Source organism: Anabrus simplex, chromosome 6 (assembly GCF_040414725.1).
Source record: "Anabrus simplex isolate iqAnaSimp1 chromosome 6, ASM4041472v1, whole genome shotgun sequence".
Taxonomy (NCBI): domain Eukaryota; kingdom Metazoa; phylum Arthropoda; class Insecta; order Orthoptera; family Tettigoniidae; genus Anabrus; species Anabrus simplex.
In genome coordinates this window covers 133,966,580-133,987,065 of record NC_090270.1, presented here as the reverse complement: position 1 = coordinate 133,987,065, position 20,486 = coordinate 133,966,580, and the positions used below count along the sequence as shown (strand labels likewise).

The 20,486-nt window shown below is 37.3% G+C and overlaps 1 protein-coding gene across 1 annotated transcript in view; it reads left to right on the top strand.

Annotated features, from left to right (window-relative positions):
- The window catches only part of LOC136875892 (dual specificity protein phosphatase CDC14A), a 71,017-nt gene that overhangs the window by 12,029 nt on the left and 38,502 nt on the right, over positions 1 to 20,486 (top strand). The window contains exons 2-3 of the mRNA XM_067149512.2: positions 12,217 to 12,456; positions 18,769 to 18,898. Of these exons, the coding sequence (XP_067005613.1) occupies positions 12,217 to 12,456; positions 18,769 to 18,898 (370 nt within the window). The remainder of the gene's footprint in view (positions 1 to 12,216; positions 12,457 to 18,768; positions 18,899 to 20,486) is intronic.

Here is a 20,486-nt window from a genome sequence, read left to right as displayed (position 1 = left end):
GCTTTTGTTATGCTTCTGTTTGTAGCGTTTTCCCAATAGTTCTCCCACAATCGAATGGTTTCCTCTTTCAGGTCTTGTTTGATTGTACAGATAGGTGTTCGATCATACACCACTTGTAAGTCCAGGTTGTTTGCAGCTTGTATGGCCAGATGGTCTGTAAGTTCGTTTCCTTCATTGCCAACATAAGCCTTGATCCATGCAAAATGTATGATCCAGTTTTTTTGCTGAAAATATTGTAAAATACTTTGTATTTCTTCTAACAGTGCATTGTGCTTGCGGCTATTTCATAAAAGATCCAAGATTATTTTACTGTCAGTGTGTATTACAGCAATAGTCATAATGCAACCATAAGGGTGGATGGTAAATGCTCAGAATTTTTCAATGTGACAAATGGAGTCAGACAAGGATGCATAGTGTCATCCCAACTCTACAATATCTACGTAGAGTATGTAATGAGAAGAGCACTGGATGGCTGGGATAGTGGAATTTCAATCGGTGGTAGGAAAATTAACAATTTACGCTTTGCTGATGATACTACACTCACTGCAGGCAGTGGACAAGAACTTGATGAATTGCTCTCTAGAGTGACAATCATTAGTTCAGATTTTGGTCTAGAAATTAACATGAAAAAGACCAAACTAATGGTTATCAACCGACAAAGTCAAATCCCAATCCAAATAACAGGATGTCTAAAAGATCTGGAGTTGGTGAATGATTGTGTATATCTGGGCTCCATAATCAGTAACACGGGGAATTGTGATAAAGAAATAAAACGACGGATTATCCTAGGTCGTGCCGCAATGGTTAAACTCACAAAGATCTGGCAGAACCGGGCATTATCCAAAACAGTGAAAATAAGTTTGGTGGAATCACTGGTGTTCTCTGTTTTCCTGTACGGTTGTGAGACCTGGACTGTGAAGGCTACTGACAAGAACCGAATGGATGCCTTTGAGATGTGGTGTTGGCGGAGAATGTTCCGTATACCATGGACAGAAAGAAGAACAAATGCCTCCATTATAGAAGAACTGAGCATCACAAAACGTTTATCTTCCCACGTTAGTGAAAGTTACCTCCAGTTCCTGGGACACATTTTGAGGAGAGAAGGAGACAATTTAGAAAAGACCATTCTGCAAGGCAAAATTGAAGGCACCAGACCAAGAGGCAGAACAACAAGTAGATGGTTGGACCAAGCAAAGAAGATCACTGGTCTCCCTCTTCACAATATCTTAAGAAGAGCTGAAGACCGCTCAGCATGGAAAAATCTCGTTAAGGATGCAGTACGCAATGAGGTCACGACGCTCAGCAGTGAGTAAACCGACTGATGATGATGTGTATTACAGCAGATTTTTCAAGTATATTGTCTATGTCTTGTAACTTCTCAAGGGCCTTCAGTACCGCAACTTGCTCAGCCTGATTGTTTGGGCATCTATTATATAATTTGAACCTAAGTTGGTGAGTTAATTCAGAGTTGATATATATATAACTATTCCAAACAACTTATACTTACTTGATGGACGCGATTCCCTAAATCCTTACGTCCCAATCATGATCCCTTTTATGTTGGTGTATGAGCTATTTAATGATCAATAATTATGGAAGGTCTAGAGAAACTGTTAGAAGATATGGAGAAGCGTAATCGGGAGGCTATGGCCAACCTGCAGGCAAATTTATTTGGGAACCAAGATAATCTAGAAAAGAAGTTTAGTGACACACTTATTGCAAATCAGGCCAATTTAGAGAAAACTCTTAGTGAGAGATTCAGTGAAAATCTTAGTGCAAGTCAGGCTAATTTAGAGAAAACTCTCAGTGAAAGTATTAATGCAAACCAAGTTAGATTCAAAGGGAATCTGAATGCAAAGTTGGCTGTTGAATTTAACACAGTTCAAACTAAATTAACCAAGGAATTAAATGCAGACCAGGCTAAGTTAGAAGGCTGGCTCATGTCACACAAGACATGATGCAAGGATTAGATGAGTACAAAGACGAAGTTGAAAAATAATTCCAGAGTGTGGAAGACAAAATTGATAATAATATATCTGACCTGGCAGCTGTTAAATCAGCATGGACCAAATGCTTTACAGGAGTGAGTGAGAATATTAAACAGGTCGAGAAGGGTATTCGCCAAGAGATTAAGGTAGTTCAAGCAAACACTACTGAGAGGTTCGAATATTTTTACAAAGTCCTAGAAGGGAATCAAGATTAACTCAAAACGATTAAGTCAACTTTGGTAAAGGAGATTCAGAATGTGAAGACGGAATCGAAAACTGAAACTGAACCCTGTAAAGGAGAATTCACTGAGGGAATATAAGACTTAGTAAGGGAAATGAACATGCTTAAACTCCAGAGGGAGAGCACGAGCTTAATAACTGCCTCGTTCCTTGAGAAGCAAAATCAACTAGAAAAACGAATGACTGGAGAACCTAAAATTTCAACTCCTTGGATAGTTCAGGACCAAAATATAACAAATCCATTCAGCGTTTCAGTAGGGGATAACAATAGCACCCAACACCTAAATTCGACAGATCAACCTCAAATTGTCAACATCATCAGACTCAACAATGTAAGAGGAATTACTCCTAAGAACTTCATAAACAAACTTCAGGATTATTTCCGAGACACCAAAATTCCTCCTGAACGACAACTCTATGTAACAGAATGTTATCTGGAAATCTCTGTTCACACGTGGTTTGTCGCTTTCAGATTTTTGTTTGGCGATTTTGATTGTTTTAAGAAGGCATTTATGGATAAATACTGGAACAGTGACGTCCAACATAATCTGAAGACGGAGCTGTATGCCAGAAAATATGTATCACCAATGCCAACTAAATACTCTGATTTCTTCTCAAGCCAGCTCAGGAAACTTAGAGAGCTAGATTCACCCCCGACTGAGCAGGAACTTGTTAAAGTTATAATTTGACAGTTGCCACCCGACGTTCAGAAAATTATGATCGCCTCAAATGTCCAATCTACAATCCAGGCCGAGTCGATACTAAGACAACTCGATATGACATCCAGAGAGCCTGTCAGGAATTTCAGAGGTCAATAACACCAAGTTCGCCAGATCACAATAACTAGAGAGGAGGAGAAGAGAGTCCACTGCATGAAAAATTCTGAAAACCAAGGGAGAATCTGGAGAAGACATCAAGAAGATAGAAATATACCCAGAAACCATTCATCAGTTTCCAGACGAAGGAATTCTAGAACCTGGGAATATTTCAGAAGGATTATCTGAAGAAGACCCTACACAAACTACAGACGAGAATGAAAAAGAGGTCAAGACTTCCATCAACCAACGTAGAGAGGAGACCGGTGTGATGAAGGAAAGGAGAGGTACCTAAAAGAATTCAGAACGCGGCCCAAGAAAAAGTAAAATGGAAACATGCCATACAAAATCAAAACACTAACCCTGACATTGTAGGTGCCGAGAGTCTACAATATCAAGAGGAGAGAAGAAGAGAACAAGACAACAGTAAGACTAGTAATGGATAAAACTAAGGGCCCAATAAAAGAAATCAGTATGAACTAGTTGGAGATAGTCTCGATCCTAGGAATTCCAGCAGTAATAAATATCAAGAATGGATTATAGTACAAATTGACTCATGGATGACAAGGTCAGATAATAATAATAATAATAATAATTTTGTGTGGCTATTTCTAGCCGAGTGCAGCCCATGTAAGGCAGACCCTACGATGAGGGTGGGCGGCTTCTGCCATGTGTAGGTAACTGCGTGTTATTGTGGTGGAGGATAGTGTTTTGTGTGGTGCGTGAGTTGCAGGGATGTTGGGAACAGCACAAACACCCAGTCCCCGAGTCATTGGAATTAGATGTTGATTCCCATAGGGAATCTGAAATATTTGTCCTGAATGAGCAAATTTATAATACCAATATAAATGGTCCGTTATTGGACATTATAAATTTTCCAGCTAGCTCATTCTTGGTTGCCAGCGTTTCGCCCTCGTGTGCTAGGGTGGGCTCATCAGTTGGTACCTAGCACACCTACCAATACGCTGGCTAGTGCATACCGTGGAGGCCACTGCGTAGGCTAACTGGAGCCACCGGCAGTGCCAATGCACTATGAGACTTTGTCTCATCACTAAAAATTGATGCCTGCTTGGCCATCAGATGATATAGATGTTGATTCCCATAGGGAATCTGAAATATTTGTCCTGAATGAGCAAATTTATAATACCAATATAAATGGTCCGTTATTGGACGCAGTGGCCTCTACGGTATGCACTAGCCAGCGTATTGGTAGGTGTGCTAGGTACCAACTGATGAGCCCACCCTAGCACACGAGGGCGAAACGCTGGCAACCAAGAATGAGCTAGCTGGAAAATTTATAATGTCCAATAACGGACCATTTATATTGGTATTATAAATTTGCTCATTCAGGACAAATATTTCAGATTCCCTATGGGAATCAACATCTATATCATCTGATGGCCAAGCAGGCATCAATTTTTAGTGATGAGACAAAGTCTCATAGTGCATTGGCACTGCCGGTGGCTCCAGTTAGCCTACGCAGTGGCCTCCACGGTATGCACTAGCCAGCGTATTGGTAGGTGTGCTAGGTACCAACTGATGAGCCCACCCTAGCACACGAGGGCGAAACGCTGGCAACCAAGAATGAGCTAGCTGGAAAATTTATAATGTCCAATAACGGACCATTTATATTGGTATCATTGGAATTAACCAATGAAGGTTAAAATCCCTGACCCGGCCGGGAATCGAACCCGGGACCCTCTGAACCAAAGGCCAGTATGCTGACCATTCAGCCAACGAGTCGGACACAAGGTCAGATGATCTCTTAAAGGAACAACTAAATTCTGGAACATCAATTATATTACCTATAATTTCGGCCCATATTTGTGATGTCAACGTAAAGTGTTTAGTAGATACTGGATTCACTATTAGTGTCATTGCAACATCATTTCTGAATGATCTTAAAGACAGAAATGAAATTCCAATTATTCCAGTGTCACATGTTAAAATTAGATGCATTATTCCCGATACAGTCATGTGCAAACAGCAAACATTTTTGGATGTTGACATTGGAAATACTAAATTTTGTACTTATTTTTGGCCATGTCTCAGATAAAATTCAATATAATTCTTGGAGCTGACATTTTGCCATCTTATCAGGCTACTATTGATAAGAATGCTAACCAAATTCATTTCAAGAAAGCTGACCTTTCAGAGGTTGCTTCATTTCACTCATATGGAGTAGATGATCTGTGCACTTTTCAAATCGAATGTGATGCTTTATCTCCGGCATAACCAGGAGATCGAGAGGTCATAGAAGAGATTCACATGGCCATGGATAAGATATTAGAAGAGGGTGAAAGGAGTGTACATCAATTCGATTTAATCAAGATTAAAGCTAAGGAAGCCCTAGGAACAGACCAGGAACAAGCTCAAATCTGAGATTTATTGCTAAAGTACAAACTCTGTTTGATTCAAAGCCAGGCATGATTCCAGATTTTAAATACTCATTGGCTCCCGTTCAAGAAGAAGGCTTACCCGATTCTTGAGAAATTTCATTCTAGGGTAGGAAAAATCATAGTAGAAGTGGAAAAGGATGGAATTGTCATGAAGGCCTGGAGTTGCAAATGATAAAAGCTATGTACAAAAATTGTGTTAGTAGTGTGAAGACTAGTACAGGAAAAACAAAATGGTTTAAAGTTGAAACTGGTTTCTGACAGGGAAGTGTACTATCCCCCATACTATTCATCATAGTCATGGATGAAATTCATAAGAACATTAAATAGAAGTTGGGCAAAAAAAGTCATGTTGTTTGCAGATGATATAGTGATATGAGTTGAGGATGAAACGGAAGTGCAAAAACAAGTAGATGTATGGAATCAAGAGATAGAAAAATTTGGTATGAAAGTAAGCACAGAAAAAAGTAAAACAATAGTGATGACAGGGGGAAGGAAGAAAGGAACAGGAAAGATAAAACTGAGTGGTAAATTTCTGGAAGTGGTTAAAAGTTTCGAGTACTTGGGAAGTGTGATCACAGAAGATGGAAAGATAACCAAGGAAATTGGGAAAATAATACAACAAGCAAACAGCTTCTACCAGAGTGTAAGGGGTATTTTGTGGAACCAAGATGTCCCGAAGAAATGTAAGAAAGAATTATATTCAACCTATTATGAACCCATACTAACCTATGCAGCTGGACTGTGGACTACAACAAAATGAGAGGAGAGTAGAATACAGGCAGTGGAGATAAAATTCCTAAGAGGTATCAAGGGCAAGACCAGAAAGGATAGAATTAGAAATGAAGAGATAAGGAAAAGGACAGGTATCTTGAAACTTCAAGACAGGATAGAAACAACAAAGCTAAAGTAGTATGGACATATGATGAGAATGGGAGAAGAGAGAGTGCCAAATAAAAAGCTTTTTCAGAGAAGTTAACAGGAAAGGCACCACGAGGAAGACCCCGATAGAGGTGGACAGATTCAGTGTGGAGTGCATAGAGAAGAGGGGGGAGGGAACAACTAGTTGATGTACTTAAAAAGGAGAAGAGTGGTGGAGAGACAGGCAGCGATGGAGATCCTTGATTCACAACCCGACCCGGGAAGCTGAAAATGGGAAATGAAGATGATAATGTCATGAAAGCCAGAACACCATTTATTAACCCTTTAGTGGCCGTTTCAAAACCTGATGGTTCACTAGGAGTATATTTAGATGCTCGCGCAGTGAATGAGAAATTGATACCCAAGAATGACCAGGCTCCAACCGTCAAAGATATCATTAGGAAATTCAAGGACATGAAATATTTCTCATCGGTCGATTTTACATCTTCCTACTACCATACTCTCTTGGAAGAAAAATCGAGATTGCTTACTGGGTTCATGTTTGATCAACAAACCTATATTTTATGCAGATTGCCTTTTAGTTTGTGTAATGCCAGTGCGGCATTCATCAGAGCCCTTGATCGTTGTCTCACAGAAGAAGTTACAAGCTTTACTGGAAGATATATTGCTGATTTACTACTAGCAACTGAAACCCTAGAAGAACACATGGTTAAACTGGAGAAATTGTTGATTAATCTTTCACGAGGAGGTTTCCACAGCCTTTAATAGGTCATCTATCCTTCAGACAGATGCGTCTAACATTGGAATCGGTGCTATTCTATATCAAGAAGAAGCTGACGATCCTGAAAAGAAGACCTACCTAGCCTTTGTCAGTAGAAAGCTAAGGAAACATGAGCATTACTCTGCTACTGAACTAGAAATGTTATCAATTGTGTATACGCTAAAATATTGTCAAAAATTAATCTATGGGTTTCCTATTATTATTAGAACAGATCATCTTGTCCTAACATTCATGATGAAAACTACTATGGCTTCTGACAGAGTATTTTGATGGAACCTATTTGTCCAACAATTTAATCTTCAACTGGAGGAATAATTTATTGGCCGACTGCTTGAGTCTAAACCCAAATTTGGAAACTGTGGGCATTCCCCAAATCAAATTAATTCCCAAAGATCAGGACTTTTTGCACAGGCTCAGCTATTTGAGACAAGCCCAGAGAAGAGACTGGAAATTGAGGCCCATAACTGACTTCATGGAAGGAAAACTGACATCAGGTGAACCCGTATATAGGAAGATGCGAATGAAGGCCTGGAACTACCAATATCTAGATGGAATTCTATACAAATTTGTGAACACTGCTAAATCTAATTTAAAGGCTGTTGTACCTCTTAAATTACAAGAAGAACTTACACGGCATGTGCAAAGAATTGCAGGTCATGGCAGCATAGATAAGACAACAGCTATGATCCAAGAAACTCAGAACTTTTGTTAGGAACGCTGTGAGAACATGTGATATCTGTCAGAGAGTCAAACAACCCAGCTCTCACCTGCTTCAACAGAATCCTATTCCCATCATACCATCAGGACCAATACAAACTGTATGCCACGGACCTATTTGGAGAAATCCTGACATCTAAAAGGTGTAACCATCAAATAGTTGTTAGAGTTGACGTATTTTTTAAGTATGTGACCTTGTATCTGATTCAGAAGGCCAATTCCAAGTCATTTTTACAATGTATTACTCATAAAATCATACCACCTATGGGCAAACCCAAAGCACTACTGACAGATCATAGTTCACAGTTTACTTCTATTGAATTCCAACAGGCTATGGTCTAATTAGACATTAAACATGTATTAAATTCTGTCAGACACCCATCTAGTAACCCGGCTGAAAGGGTAATGCAAGAACTAGCTAAATTCTGCCGAATATTTTGTGGAGATTCTCATTGGAAACGGATGGATGTATTGCCCATAATAATGGAGTGTTCTAACGGTACAATTCATGAAGCCACAGCACAGATTCCATCAGTGCTTCATTTTAATAAATATCATGTTAGACTATGGGACAATATTATCCGATGTCCAGGAGCCCTTAAGCCTACTCTACAGGAGAACATAGAACAGCCACTAAATGCTTAGAGTCATGCTGAAAGACGTCAGAGAAAATTTCATGACAAGAAATTGCACAGACCTTTGAAATTAAGTGAGCTTGTGTTACTTAAGAAACCGACTGTATCTGAACCTACCAACAAAATCTATGCAGATTTGCACTCGTATTTGTTGGGCCATATAGAATCGTCAAAAGTCTTTGGGAACAATTCGCATAAAGTTCAAAGTCTAGATTAGACGTATGAAGCAGTCAATAATGCTGCCAACCTAAACAGAGGGTAGACATTCAAGTGAATACCATTCAGGAGGAAAATCATCCTCCGAGGGAAAAATGTGAGGATCCAACCTACCATCATACAGCAACCCAGGTCAATATGCCTGAGGAAACGTGTAAAGAATGTCAAGATCTACAGGCTAAACTTCTGGGAGATTTACGTTTGTTGTAGGCAGCAGTTGAAGCTGATGATATGTCGTATGGCTTTTAGTGCCGGCATATCCCAGGACGGGTTCGGCTCGCCAGGTGCAGGTCTTTCTATTTGACTCCTGTAGGCGACCTGCGCATCGTGATAAGGATGAAATGATGATGAAGACAACACATACACCCAGCCCCCGTGCCATTGGAATTAACCAATTAAGGTTAAAATCCCCGACCCGGCCGGGAATCGAACCCAGGACCCTCTGAAACGAAGGCCAGTACGCTGACCGTTCAGCCAACGAGTCGGACAGTTGAAGCTGATAATTCTAGGTTACACAAGGAGCAGTCTCAGCTGTTAGAAGAAAGAAACATTAAAAGCAGACAGTAGTAAACTTAAATTTCCGGGAACATTAATGTTGTGAATATATCTGAATAATGATTTAATCTGCCAAGCAAATCAATCATCAACCAAGGGAGATATGTCCTTGTCAATTTTGTGTTTTTCGAGTATTTAATTATGTGCCTGTGTCATTTATATGGTGTGGGCTATTTTTCAAGTTGGTGACAGTCTGTTATCTCATTCAGCCAGGTGGCCAGCGAGTTGGAATTTCTGAAGTAATGATTTTTCCTTTCACCCTCATCGATCGAACATGTGGAGATCACATGATAAGCTTGCCTGTCTCAAGGTTAAACCCAGTGCCTCATGTGCTCGCTCTTCCTCATGTAACATTCTAGAATGATGTGAACCAATTACGAGGAACAATTACACGTACGAATGCCAATACTAATTATTTCAATGACCAGACTTCCAAACGTGAGGCTGTTTAAACCCAGTGTTTTACCTAGCTTACCCCCTTACTCTTCAAGAAGTCTACGAGCCAAGTTAAGTTACATGTGCACCTGCATAAATTATTCTGGCCTAGCACGAACATTTTCTAAAGTTTTGTGTCAGTTTCAGTTCAGAACTAACTTCAGAAGAGAGAAGAGGATCACAACCCACTGTTATTATAACACCAGTCCAGGATGTCAACTACAAATTCAAGAGGACCAATTCATCCGACGTGGGACTTGAAATCTACATCAACCATGTGGCACTAAGCATGTAAGGGCCACTAACATCGGAGGGAGAATGTGACGGATATCATGCCAGCATAGTAGACCGCTCCGGGAATCGAGTTCCATTGCAATATTTAAGTACCTTTCTGTAATATTTTCTGTCCATCTATTTAGAAAATTTAATGTTCTTCTCTAAAATAATATTTCTATTAGACTTGAGTAATTTAGTGATATTTTTCACATTTTATTTTGCCATAGTACAGGTAGTTTTGAATACAAGAATGTGTGTATTGGGCTGTATTAGATTAGATGTAGAATAGTTTGTCTTCTGAGAATATTTCTCCCTCAGTGCAATTAATAAAAATCATGCCTAATAATCAATGTCCTCTCGGATAAATAAGAATTTAAAATGATCATTTCAAATTTTAATGAAACATTGTGGGATGAGTTTTAGGTTGTGTTTTATCCATTGCATTGCCACGCGATAATGCAGATTGTGTCATCTTATTTAAATATTAATTCAGATGCCGATGGTAGATTTAAAAATCACTACTAACAATAATAATAATTTAAGATCGGGTTGAATGAAATTATAATGGCCATGAGTGATAAATAATGTTAGAATTGTTCATGTGGAATATGTGAGGTATGTTCAACTATTGTATAATTTTACCTGGAAAATGGTAAAGCCTGCAGGCAATATTATTGAATTTTGGAAGCATGTATCATGGGTTACAATGCATTCTGATAAAGTGGAGTATGTGTTGAGATGTATTTCAATATTTAAGATTAATAATAATTTTTTGACACTCAATGACCACGTGTCAGAGGATAATCAGTGTTAACCCAGGCGAATAACATTGTGATTTTTTAAGATATCACCACTGTAATGTCAAGATAATGTTCAATTAAGTGATCATCTGACTTCCATCACGAATCATGTCAGTTGTTGAGCATATTGAATTTAAATGAAGGTCATCTGTCTATGGCATTCAACATTCTTCCCCATGATAATAATCATAAATAAAAATAAAGCCTAGGATCCGAGTGTAAATTTTCACATAAAATTCGAGTATCCTGTGTTTGCATGGTGTGAGAGTGATGTAGTTTGTAATATTTTGCAGTGCTATTTCTTGAAATGTGGTTCTTAGTCTGACCACGTGTTCAGTACGGTGGATCAGATTATTCTGGCATTGTCTGTGATTTGTTCGTATTATATGAGATTGCTATTTAAAATTTTTATGCAAAGATTAATGACAGATTTAATTCTATGATAACACAATTTTGTGGAAGGTGAATAAGATTGATAAATTCTCTGAAGAGTAAGCATAAGCAAAGATTTATAAAAATAAATGAAAGAATTGTAATGCTAAATGTAAATTAGCAATTATTAAGTTCATGTAAGGACATGATTAACTTCAATTAATTCATCTAATGATTTTTCAAGAGTCTCAATAATTCATATAATTGAGTTAATCATCTCAACTTGTGTTATTTGAGAAATTATCATTAGCTGAGAGAGAGTAGAGTATATTTTTGTAAATATTGTACAGATTCAATTAAAAAGGATACCATGGTTATCCACCACTCAGTTTAAGTGGACATTTAATGTTTTTGTTCATGTTTAAACTGATATAACTGAAATCAAACTTTAAGACATCATGGAGATTCAGGATGTTTTTAGGATGGAGTTCATCCACCCAAATTTCATTTTGCTTAGCCAAAGGAAGGCTAATTTTTCTTTTTATCGCTTACAGAATAGGCCAATATGTCAACGCTATTCCAGACATGAGAATTGATTTATGTGCATTTATTCAACCATTCTAACTTTGTGAGCTTCAAAAGTAACTTCAGCAAGATATATTTTGTTTGTTAAATTCATTTTATTGTGTATATCTTATAATAAATGTCAAGCCTGTTTTTAAATTGTTCTTTTTCTTATATTGTCATCAGCCCTTATCCTTTAAATGCCTTCAAAATTAGGACAGCTTGCAAACAAACGGTCCACCTCGGGATTTCTCATGTGCTGGCTGAGCTTGACCAGTATGCAGGGGGCAGTATGTATGTAGGCATGCAGTGATGGGAAAAGCAATACAAATAATTGGGTTCAATAACAGTTACCTGAAAAATATTTTACTCAATACTATTTTTAGAATGAAGGCAGAATATTTCTACTCTATACATTCCTCTATGTTTACCTGCATCTAGGGCATGGTCTAGCAATGACACATTTTGTGACAACTGATTAGTTAGAAAATATACTTAATTAATTTTTATGAAGAACTAAAAAATATGTATTATTTTCCTCCAGGGCTCTCCAACATGGCTTCTTCAGTTTTGATGACTTCGATTTGGAAGAATATGAGTATTATGAATCAATTGAGCATGGAGACTTGAATTGGATTGTTCCCAACAAGTTTCTTGCTTTTTGCGGCCCAACATCTGAATTAAATTCCATTTATAGAAAACCAGAGAGTTATCTGAAGTACTTCAAGCAAAATAATGTTACAACTGTAATTCGTCTCAACAAGAAAGCGTATGATGCTTCTAGGTAAGATATGACCTTTTCAAATTTCCATTAATTTCCAGCTGATTATCAATAATCACTTAATAATAATCAGATACAGTATTGGATTCTTAAGAATACCGTTGTTCGCAAATATTTGCACACCCATGTGAGACCACTGATAGTCATCTGATTTCCACAGGATATGTTTATTATACAGTATTGAAGAAATTATTAACATTTTATTGTCATATACACTCTCTGATCAAAAGTGTCCAGGCACCTAGTTGAAACTGCTCTTTCAGTGCTCCTCGGATGTACTACCTAGTAGTGGACATTAATCAAACTCTACGGTGGCGGGGGGGACTGTCTACAAGGTGTCAGAATGTCTCTGTGGGAATCACAGACCATTTTTTTGCAACACTGTAGCAAGCATTGTTAGTGAAATGGGTCACTGAAGTTGTAGCAAAGTCACCATTTTAGTTGATCCCAGAGGTTTTAGATAGGATTGAGGTCAGTGCTCTGGGTTAGTCAATCCTTTTCTGGAATCTTACTGTCCACAAACCACTCATGAACAGGCCTCCTTTGTGGCAGGGAGAATTATCAGACTGAAACACACAATGTTCATCTCTGAACTGGTGTTCTACTGTAGACAATAAGAAGCTGTTCTGTAGTATTATGAGAGGACAAAGTCTACCCTATCCTTCCAAATTTCACTGTGGGCACTGTACAGGTAGGCACGCATTGTTCACCTGACATTTGCCACACTCATACCCAACCATCTGACTGCCACATGGTATAGCATGATTTATTACTCCAAATAACGCATCTCCAGACATTCATGGACCAGTGGCGGCTCTGTTTATACTACCTGTGAAATGTACAGTTTATGGGTGGGTGCCTGAGCCTTGAATCCCAGTCCTCATACATCTTAGCTGTGACATATCTTCCTAACTCAAAGTTATGTCACAGCCAGTAGCAGCGATTGGGAATTAGAATTCGGGCGGCAAAAAATGGAGAGACAACAAATGTACCCAGGTTTGTGGAACATAAGGGATACAGGTGGGGGTGGGGTGTGGGATATAGTCTATACTTCAAAACTGGAAAAAAAGAAAGCTACAAAATGGTGAGTTTTTGATGCTCTCTGAGCAAATTTTGACAGACAGGTTAAGGTTGACAGTTTACCAACTTAAGTGCGGTAATAATAGTTTTTTGAGATTTTGATTCAATACTATACAATAAAACTTTCACCAAAGGAACAATATTACACATGTATTATGATCAAATAGAAGTACGGTGTGATTATACAACTAAAAATCTTTTAGTATTTGACTACACACTAAGAAACCAACAGACACTAAAGAGACTGCCAGACTGACAAATGCACATGGCAAGCGGGTGAACCATACCTCAGTGTCCATGACTCTGGCAAAAAGAAAAAGTATTTCTGCTAAAAATGTTGTTAATAATTAAAGAAAATAAAGGAAAGAATTAGTTGATAACACAACAGGGCTTGTACAAATTGCTTTTATTTTTATTTTTTATTTTATCATGAAATCATGCATCCACCATTTCATTCATTCATTCATTCATTCATTCATTCATTCATTCATTCATTCATTCATTAAATCCATTCAAATATATGGTTGTAATTGTAGGATTCCGTTAAAGTATGTGTAACGTGCAATTTTACAAATTGCTATTTTAAACAATTCCTGTAATTCCTAGTTTCAGTCAGCTAAAGTGGAATAAAAACATAACGTTTTCTCCACAATGTGGAGGGCGACTGGGCAGTGTTCATAGATGTCAAAAACAGCTGAGTGACTGTGAAGTGCAACCTTCTTTTGTTTAGGACTGAAAAATCTTTCTTGACATATTATTGTAGTCCATATTGCCTTAAGATCTAGAAGTGGATGAAAGTGTGGTCTCTTTATCTGCTGCAATAAAAAATTTAATGAGACCTTAATATTCCATATATGGAAATGATATACAAGTTTTAGATCAACTTCAGTAAGAGGGATGTGGACCTTCCTTTTCCTTTTAATATTAGGGACAGAATTAACTAAAACAAGGTTTAACTTCATTCCTCTCACATTAAAAGTGCATGAGATATTTTTATTTAGGCAGCATCAGTTGCAAATCAGCACAATGTTGAAGTTCTAATGGCAATAGATAAAACAAATACTGTGGATTTGACAATAAGTCAAGAGTTTCATCTACTGTATACTTCATGGTATTGCGAAGTGTAGGATCATCATCATCTTCCTTCCAAGTATTGACAATGACATCAATGACATTTTGAGATTAGGAGCATTTCCATTCTTACAGGCCACATCCCAAGTCATATTTCAATAAGAACCTGAAAAGAATGTGCAGGAGAACTAGACTTGCCTTTGTAAGGCATAACAAATTGCACATGTGTCATGATGCTCTTCTAATCTAATTTTTTTTTTTTCTTTTGCTAGTGGCTTTACGTTGCACCGACACAGATAGGTCCTCTAATAGGAACATGAAGAAGAACACATGGTGGAATAAACATACGGAAATGACAAGCCAGCACAGGAAGAGGGAGCAATAGAAAGAGGAAACAAAGAGAAGCATGAAAAACAAAAGGACAAGGACAATCTCCATATCTTCATACCTGTCTTCATATAGATGGTTTCTCACCTGTCTTCATATAGATGGTTTCTCTTCTCATCAATCCCCTTCTTCTACCATCAATTTCTTCTCAGCCCTTGATGAGCTTGTTTCTGCTTCTGACTTCTATTTTTCTATGTAGGACTTGATTTATTTCTGTGTTTATTTTTAAATAGGCATTTGAAGGAAAATACTTTTTGCACAAAAATGTGGATGAAAAAGTTAACAAAGTTGATATGGCTTTATTCATTAACATTGGGAACTCCTTTAAACTTAACCAGTCCATATATCAAGGAATATATGAAGGAGTATTCCCTGAAGGTTTTTCCAAGTCCCTTCAAATTCTGTTAAATTTTTTTCATCCATAGAAAGTCGTGAAGGATATCAAAGCACTCAGTTTGATTGGTATTGAAACAAGTTTCCCAAAATTTTTTTTTTGATGAACAATTCAACAGGGTCTTGCAAAAATATAAACTGTTCATTTTTGAGAAAATATCTGCCAAATAAGCCCAGGTCTGAAGTCAGCTTTCATTTTCCATACACTTTGATTGTGAAAGGCATGGATGGTGAGAAAAACTTGAACTTCGTCTTTAAGCTCAAACAATATGAAAACAGTTCTACCTCAAGACAGCCACTTAATTTAAGTATGAGACAATAAACAGTTATAAATGCTCCCCATTTCCTCACAAACTGGTGCAAAAAATGAGGGAATTGGTAGGGCAAGCCTTAAGAAAATTGACAATTTTCACTGCATTGTCCAACACAGATTTCAATCCTTCAGGCATATGTTTGGAAACAAGAGCATGTCTATGCAATGAAGCATTTGATACCACTCTGGCATCAAACTCAGCATAACACCCTGACATATATTTTACACCATCTGAGCAAAAGCCTATACAGCGAGTCCAGTCTATTGTACTTCCAAAAAATTATTCATCAATTAACTTCAATATATCTTCTCCTGTAGCTCTCTGCAGAATAATAAGTCCTCTTCTACAGGCTCACCATTAACATAACAGATGTAAAGCAGTAAAATGGATAATTTTGCAACATCAGTCGATTTGTCAAGTTGAATAGCAAAAGCTGTTGACAGAAAATAACTTTCACTCAGCCACATCAACACTCATGCCAGTACAGCAGGGCCAGCAGAGGAACTCCTGTAAGCATCTATTTGACTTTACTTGATCTTCAAGTTATTTTCTATGCTGTTTCCACTCATTACCAATACAATGCTTTATGAGACAAACTTGAGTCCTCATTCTTAGAAAACAGAGTTCCCCTATGTTTACCAAATTTAAATGTAATATTTAACTGCCAAAGAAATCATAACGTTTAAATGACGCTTTGTATCAGAAGACCTCAAGACCTCTTTTAATGTGTTTTCTTCAGATTTTTAATCTTGGCCTTATTTTAATGAAAATTATCAATCATTTTATAATATAGTTACTTTATACAGTAGGATTTTAACACCCCCCCCCCCACACACACACACACACACACACACAAAGAGACTAGAAAAACCTGAAGTGTTCCTATTATTGTCCATGCCTTACTTTGTACTTCTTATGGCCAATTTTAACTTGTGTCCTTGAATATTGGATCTCTTGTAATTGTTTTTATCAGCTGAAGATGGCCCTAACTAGGGGACAAAACACATACTAAAATGTTGAAGATTTTATAATATATTCTCTTTGAATATTTAATCTAATGTATTGAAAATATAATATAAACATTATTTTCAATACGGATGAACAGATGAAATTTCTGTCTTGTAATTAGTGTATATGTAATTAGAAAAAGGAATTTATGACAGCCATATGGAATTCTTCTCACCTTCCTGATTCAAAGCTCCAAAACCATGCCCTCCATGGATCCTTTCCATTTCTTCGTTTTTTTCTACCAATATGTCCGTTCAAATGGCCCTCAAATTCTGCACATCGCTCATGGGGTCTGCCTTACGCTGGCCATGCCTCTCGTTCTGGATCTGACTCACTGTGGACTTGATAGAATTTTACGACCAGATTACCTCCCTGACGTCAACCCTTCTCCTTTACCTCGACTTGGGACCGGCACTAGGACTTCCAAGCAGTAATCCTAGCCCACTCTTATTTATCATTCAACATATACAATTATAAATTAACAAATGAAAAGTATGCACTTCTTTCGCTATGAAGGGTAGAATGACAACAAGGTCATGGAGTACGGTAAATGAATAAGTTTTCTCAAATATTTTGCAAAATATCTGCTGAAAGCATATGGAATAGACAATAATTAAGCCAGTTACACAATCAAAACATGGTACATGGTTCATATTAACTAAATGAAAATAATGTTTGTAATTATCAATACTCAAATATTTATTTATTTAGCATATGGCAACACATTGGAATATATAAATTATATAATAAAATAAGAATGGCGTTATAACAATTAGACAAAAAACAGAGTATACAATGACAATGTATGCACTTATACAGTGAGAGTTAATTTGTTTATCCAGTTAACAGCATCTGGAGTCAACGTTAGAAAGTCTTTCAGATCACCCGAGTATGATGTAATACTACACTGTTACACACTGTGTTGGATGGTCTGGGGAGTCGTTCCACAAACACAAGATTGTTCAGAAATTTTGTTCCATTTGTAGAGGAAGTCATTATATACTCCAGGGTTTGTATGAATCCTGTTGGCAGTTTTCCACGTATATCAAGGCAGACCAAAACCAGCTGGTTTAATTTGGGTATTTAAAACAGTTACAATATCTAGTGGTGCATGTTGGATCCATTTTTCTTCCCAACGATCATTTATATTGAAGCCCTTATCAAAAAGTTCAACAGCAGATTTTATTGCTGGATGTCTGGATTTTACTTGCTTGGTGTGAGTCTCCACTTGTGGTAATATTGCCATAGGATTGAAAGATCATCTGTCAATATCCTTTCATATCATAGATTATATTCACACCATAGGAATCAGAGGTCTTCATAAACAAACTGAATAACCTACAACTCTATCAAATATTATGTTATTCACACCCGGAAAACACTAAAAAAATACATATTGTACGCGCACCTTTTAGCGATAGATTTTTTTCCGGGTTGAGGAGTAAGGAGGAAGCTCTGTCGGTTCCGGTTACACTGCCAACTGAATGGAAATGAAATCTGAATTGAATTGATAATATTATCGATCGATATGAAGTTTCTAAACCTTTATTTTCTTAAGCCAACAACTGTGTCACCCATACATTATATAGCATTTCTCGATGCTAATCTTGTTCCTAGCATGAATTCTATAGTTTGGCTTTGCTGTGTAAACAACAACAGTATTAGTACGTAAAGTGTACGTCAGATGTCGCAGAGCGATGCATAAGCAATTCATAGCTTGTGTTTCAAAGGTTGCCAATACGTATCTCGAAGATAACAAGAGGTCGACCGATTCAGCACTAGGGTGTCCATCTATCACTAAAAGGTGCACATACAATACATACACTATAAAGAGAATACCTAAAATCACTATTCAAACCATAGGATAATCATCAATTAATTGAAAAACCATATAAATATATTTTTTTTTAATGGGATGCTTTCTACCTTTCATGATCCAACTTGGTCATTGCCATTAGTTTTCCAGCTATAATTATTAAAAACCTAATAAATTCCATAAAAATAGAGTAGTATATGTTGGTTGTTATAATGTCTATAGCTTATGATGATTTGACTCTTACAGCTTCACTTCTGCAGGAATTGATCACTATGACCTCTACTTCCTAGATGGAGGGGTTCCATCCAATTCAATCCTAGCCCAGTTCTTTGACATCAGTGAAACAGCCAAAGGAGCCATTGCTGTTCACTGCAAGGTACTTAATCAAACATTAAACAATATTTATATGTTGCCTTGAACTACTGTTTTACATTCCACTAATCAATTTCACATTAATGAAGGACTATTGTCCTTTCTGGTAGATTTGTAACTGAGTAGGAAGTATTCTCATGTAATGACTTATCAGTCAGAGAGATAGAGAGAGCATAAAATGACTTCAGGGACAGTTGGACATATTTCTCATGACTAGACATCAGATTTATATGCTGTATAAATCACCAATATAAGCATGCAACAACTATGCTGCAAAAAGTGGTAAAATATGTACTTAAGTATGCAATGCTATTAAACACTTTCATGAAACGCAAACAGAATATTCCTTTACTATACTCATGCAGTTCACCCCCACCAATACATAAAATCATGATCGGGAATAAACGACTGAATGAAAAACAAAAAATCGCACTCTACTTACAGGTGCGACCATTCCACTAGTACCAACAATCCGTGCATAGTTTGTGAGACGTATCAATCTATCGGTGTTCAATGTTAAAACATATGCATACGTCTCCTGGATAAGACACAGTGTACTAATCAATACAAATAATAATTCATAATGATTAAGGCAGTAAGAAAACACAAATGTGAAGAAACACACTTAAATGCACATGCCTCATTAATTTTACACTGCACACCCTACTTTTCCTGTTTATAATTTGCTTTGCTACACTACAGCAATCTTCTTTAAGTTTTCTGCTATGGAGAATGATCTCTCTACAGCACTGACACAGCTAGGTCTTATGGTGACAATGGGATAGGAAAGGGCTAGGAGTGGGAAGGAAGTAGCCGTGGACTTAATTAAGGTACACCGCAGCATTTTCCTGGTGTTAAAATGGGAAACCACGAAAAACCATCTTCAGGGCTGCCGACAGTGGGGCTCCAACCCACTATCTTCTGGATGCAAGCTCTCAGCTGTGTGTTCTTAATCACACGTACAACTCACCCGGTTGTTCGTTTTGGAGGTCTACATATCGGCAAACAAAATATGCATTTGCATACATATCCGATGTCTACTCATGACTAAACCTGCCAGTTTGATGTTTAATCTATTTTGGAATGAGAGAACTCTTCACTTTCCTTAGTCATTAAAAATAAATGAAAGTGCTAAAGAAGTAGGAAGGTTGAGTAACTTGGTGAAATATGTATTTGAATATATCATTTTAAAATCTGATTTAATTTTACCACTGTAGAGTACATGAAATTCATATTTAGTTCTAATATGCTCTGCATCATAGTGTATAATGGTAATTTTCTTTTCATTATTACAAAATACAATATACTGCTGGAAAAGAGAAACTGAAGATCCCTGTAATATACTGTCAATTTATACTTCACAAGAATATCTATACTGACGTGTAGTAGATATTCTGATTCACTTTACAAAATTACTGCTTGACATGTGACAGAATGCCATTCTTTTTAACATGTTATCTATGCCTGGGCTCCTAATGTGTTTCAGCAAAGCTTAGTGTGTGATGTAAGACTAAGTGAAATTAATGGATGAGAACATGGTTTCTCTGCAATTAAACTTTTTGAACCGAGCTCGATAGCTGCAGTTGCTTTAA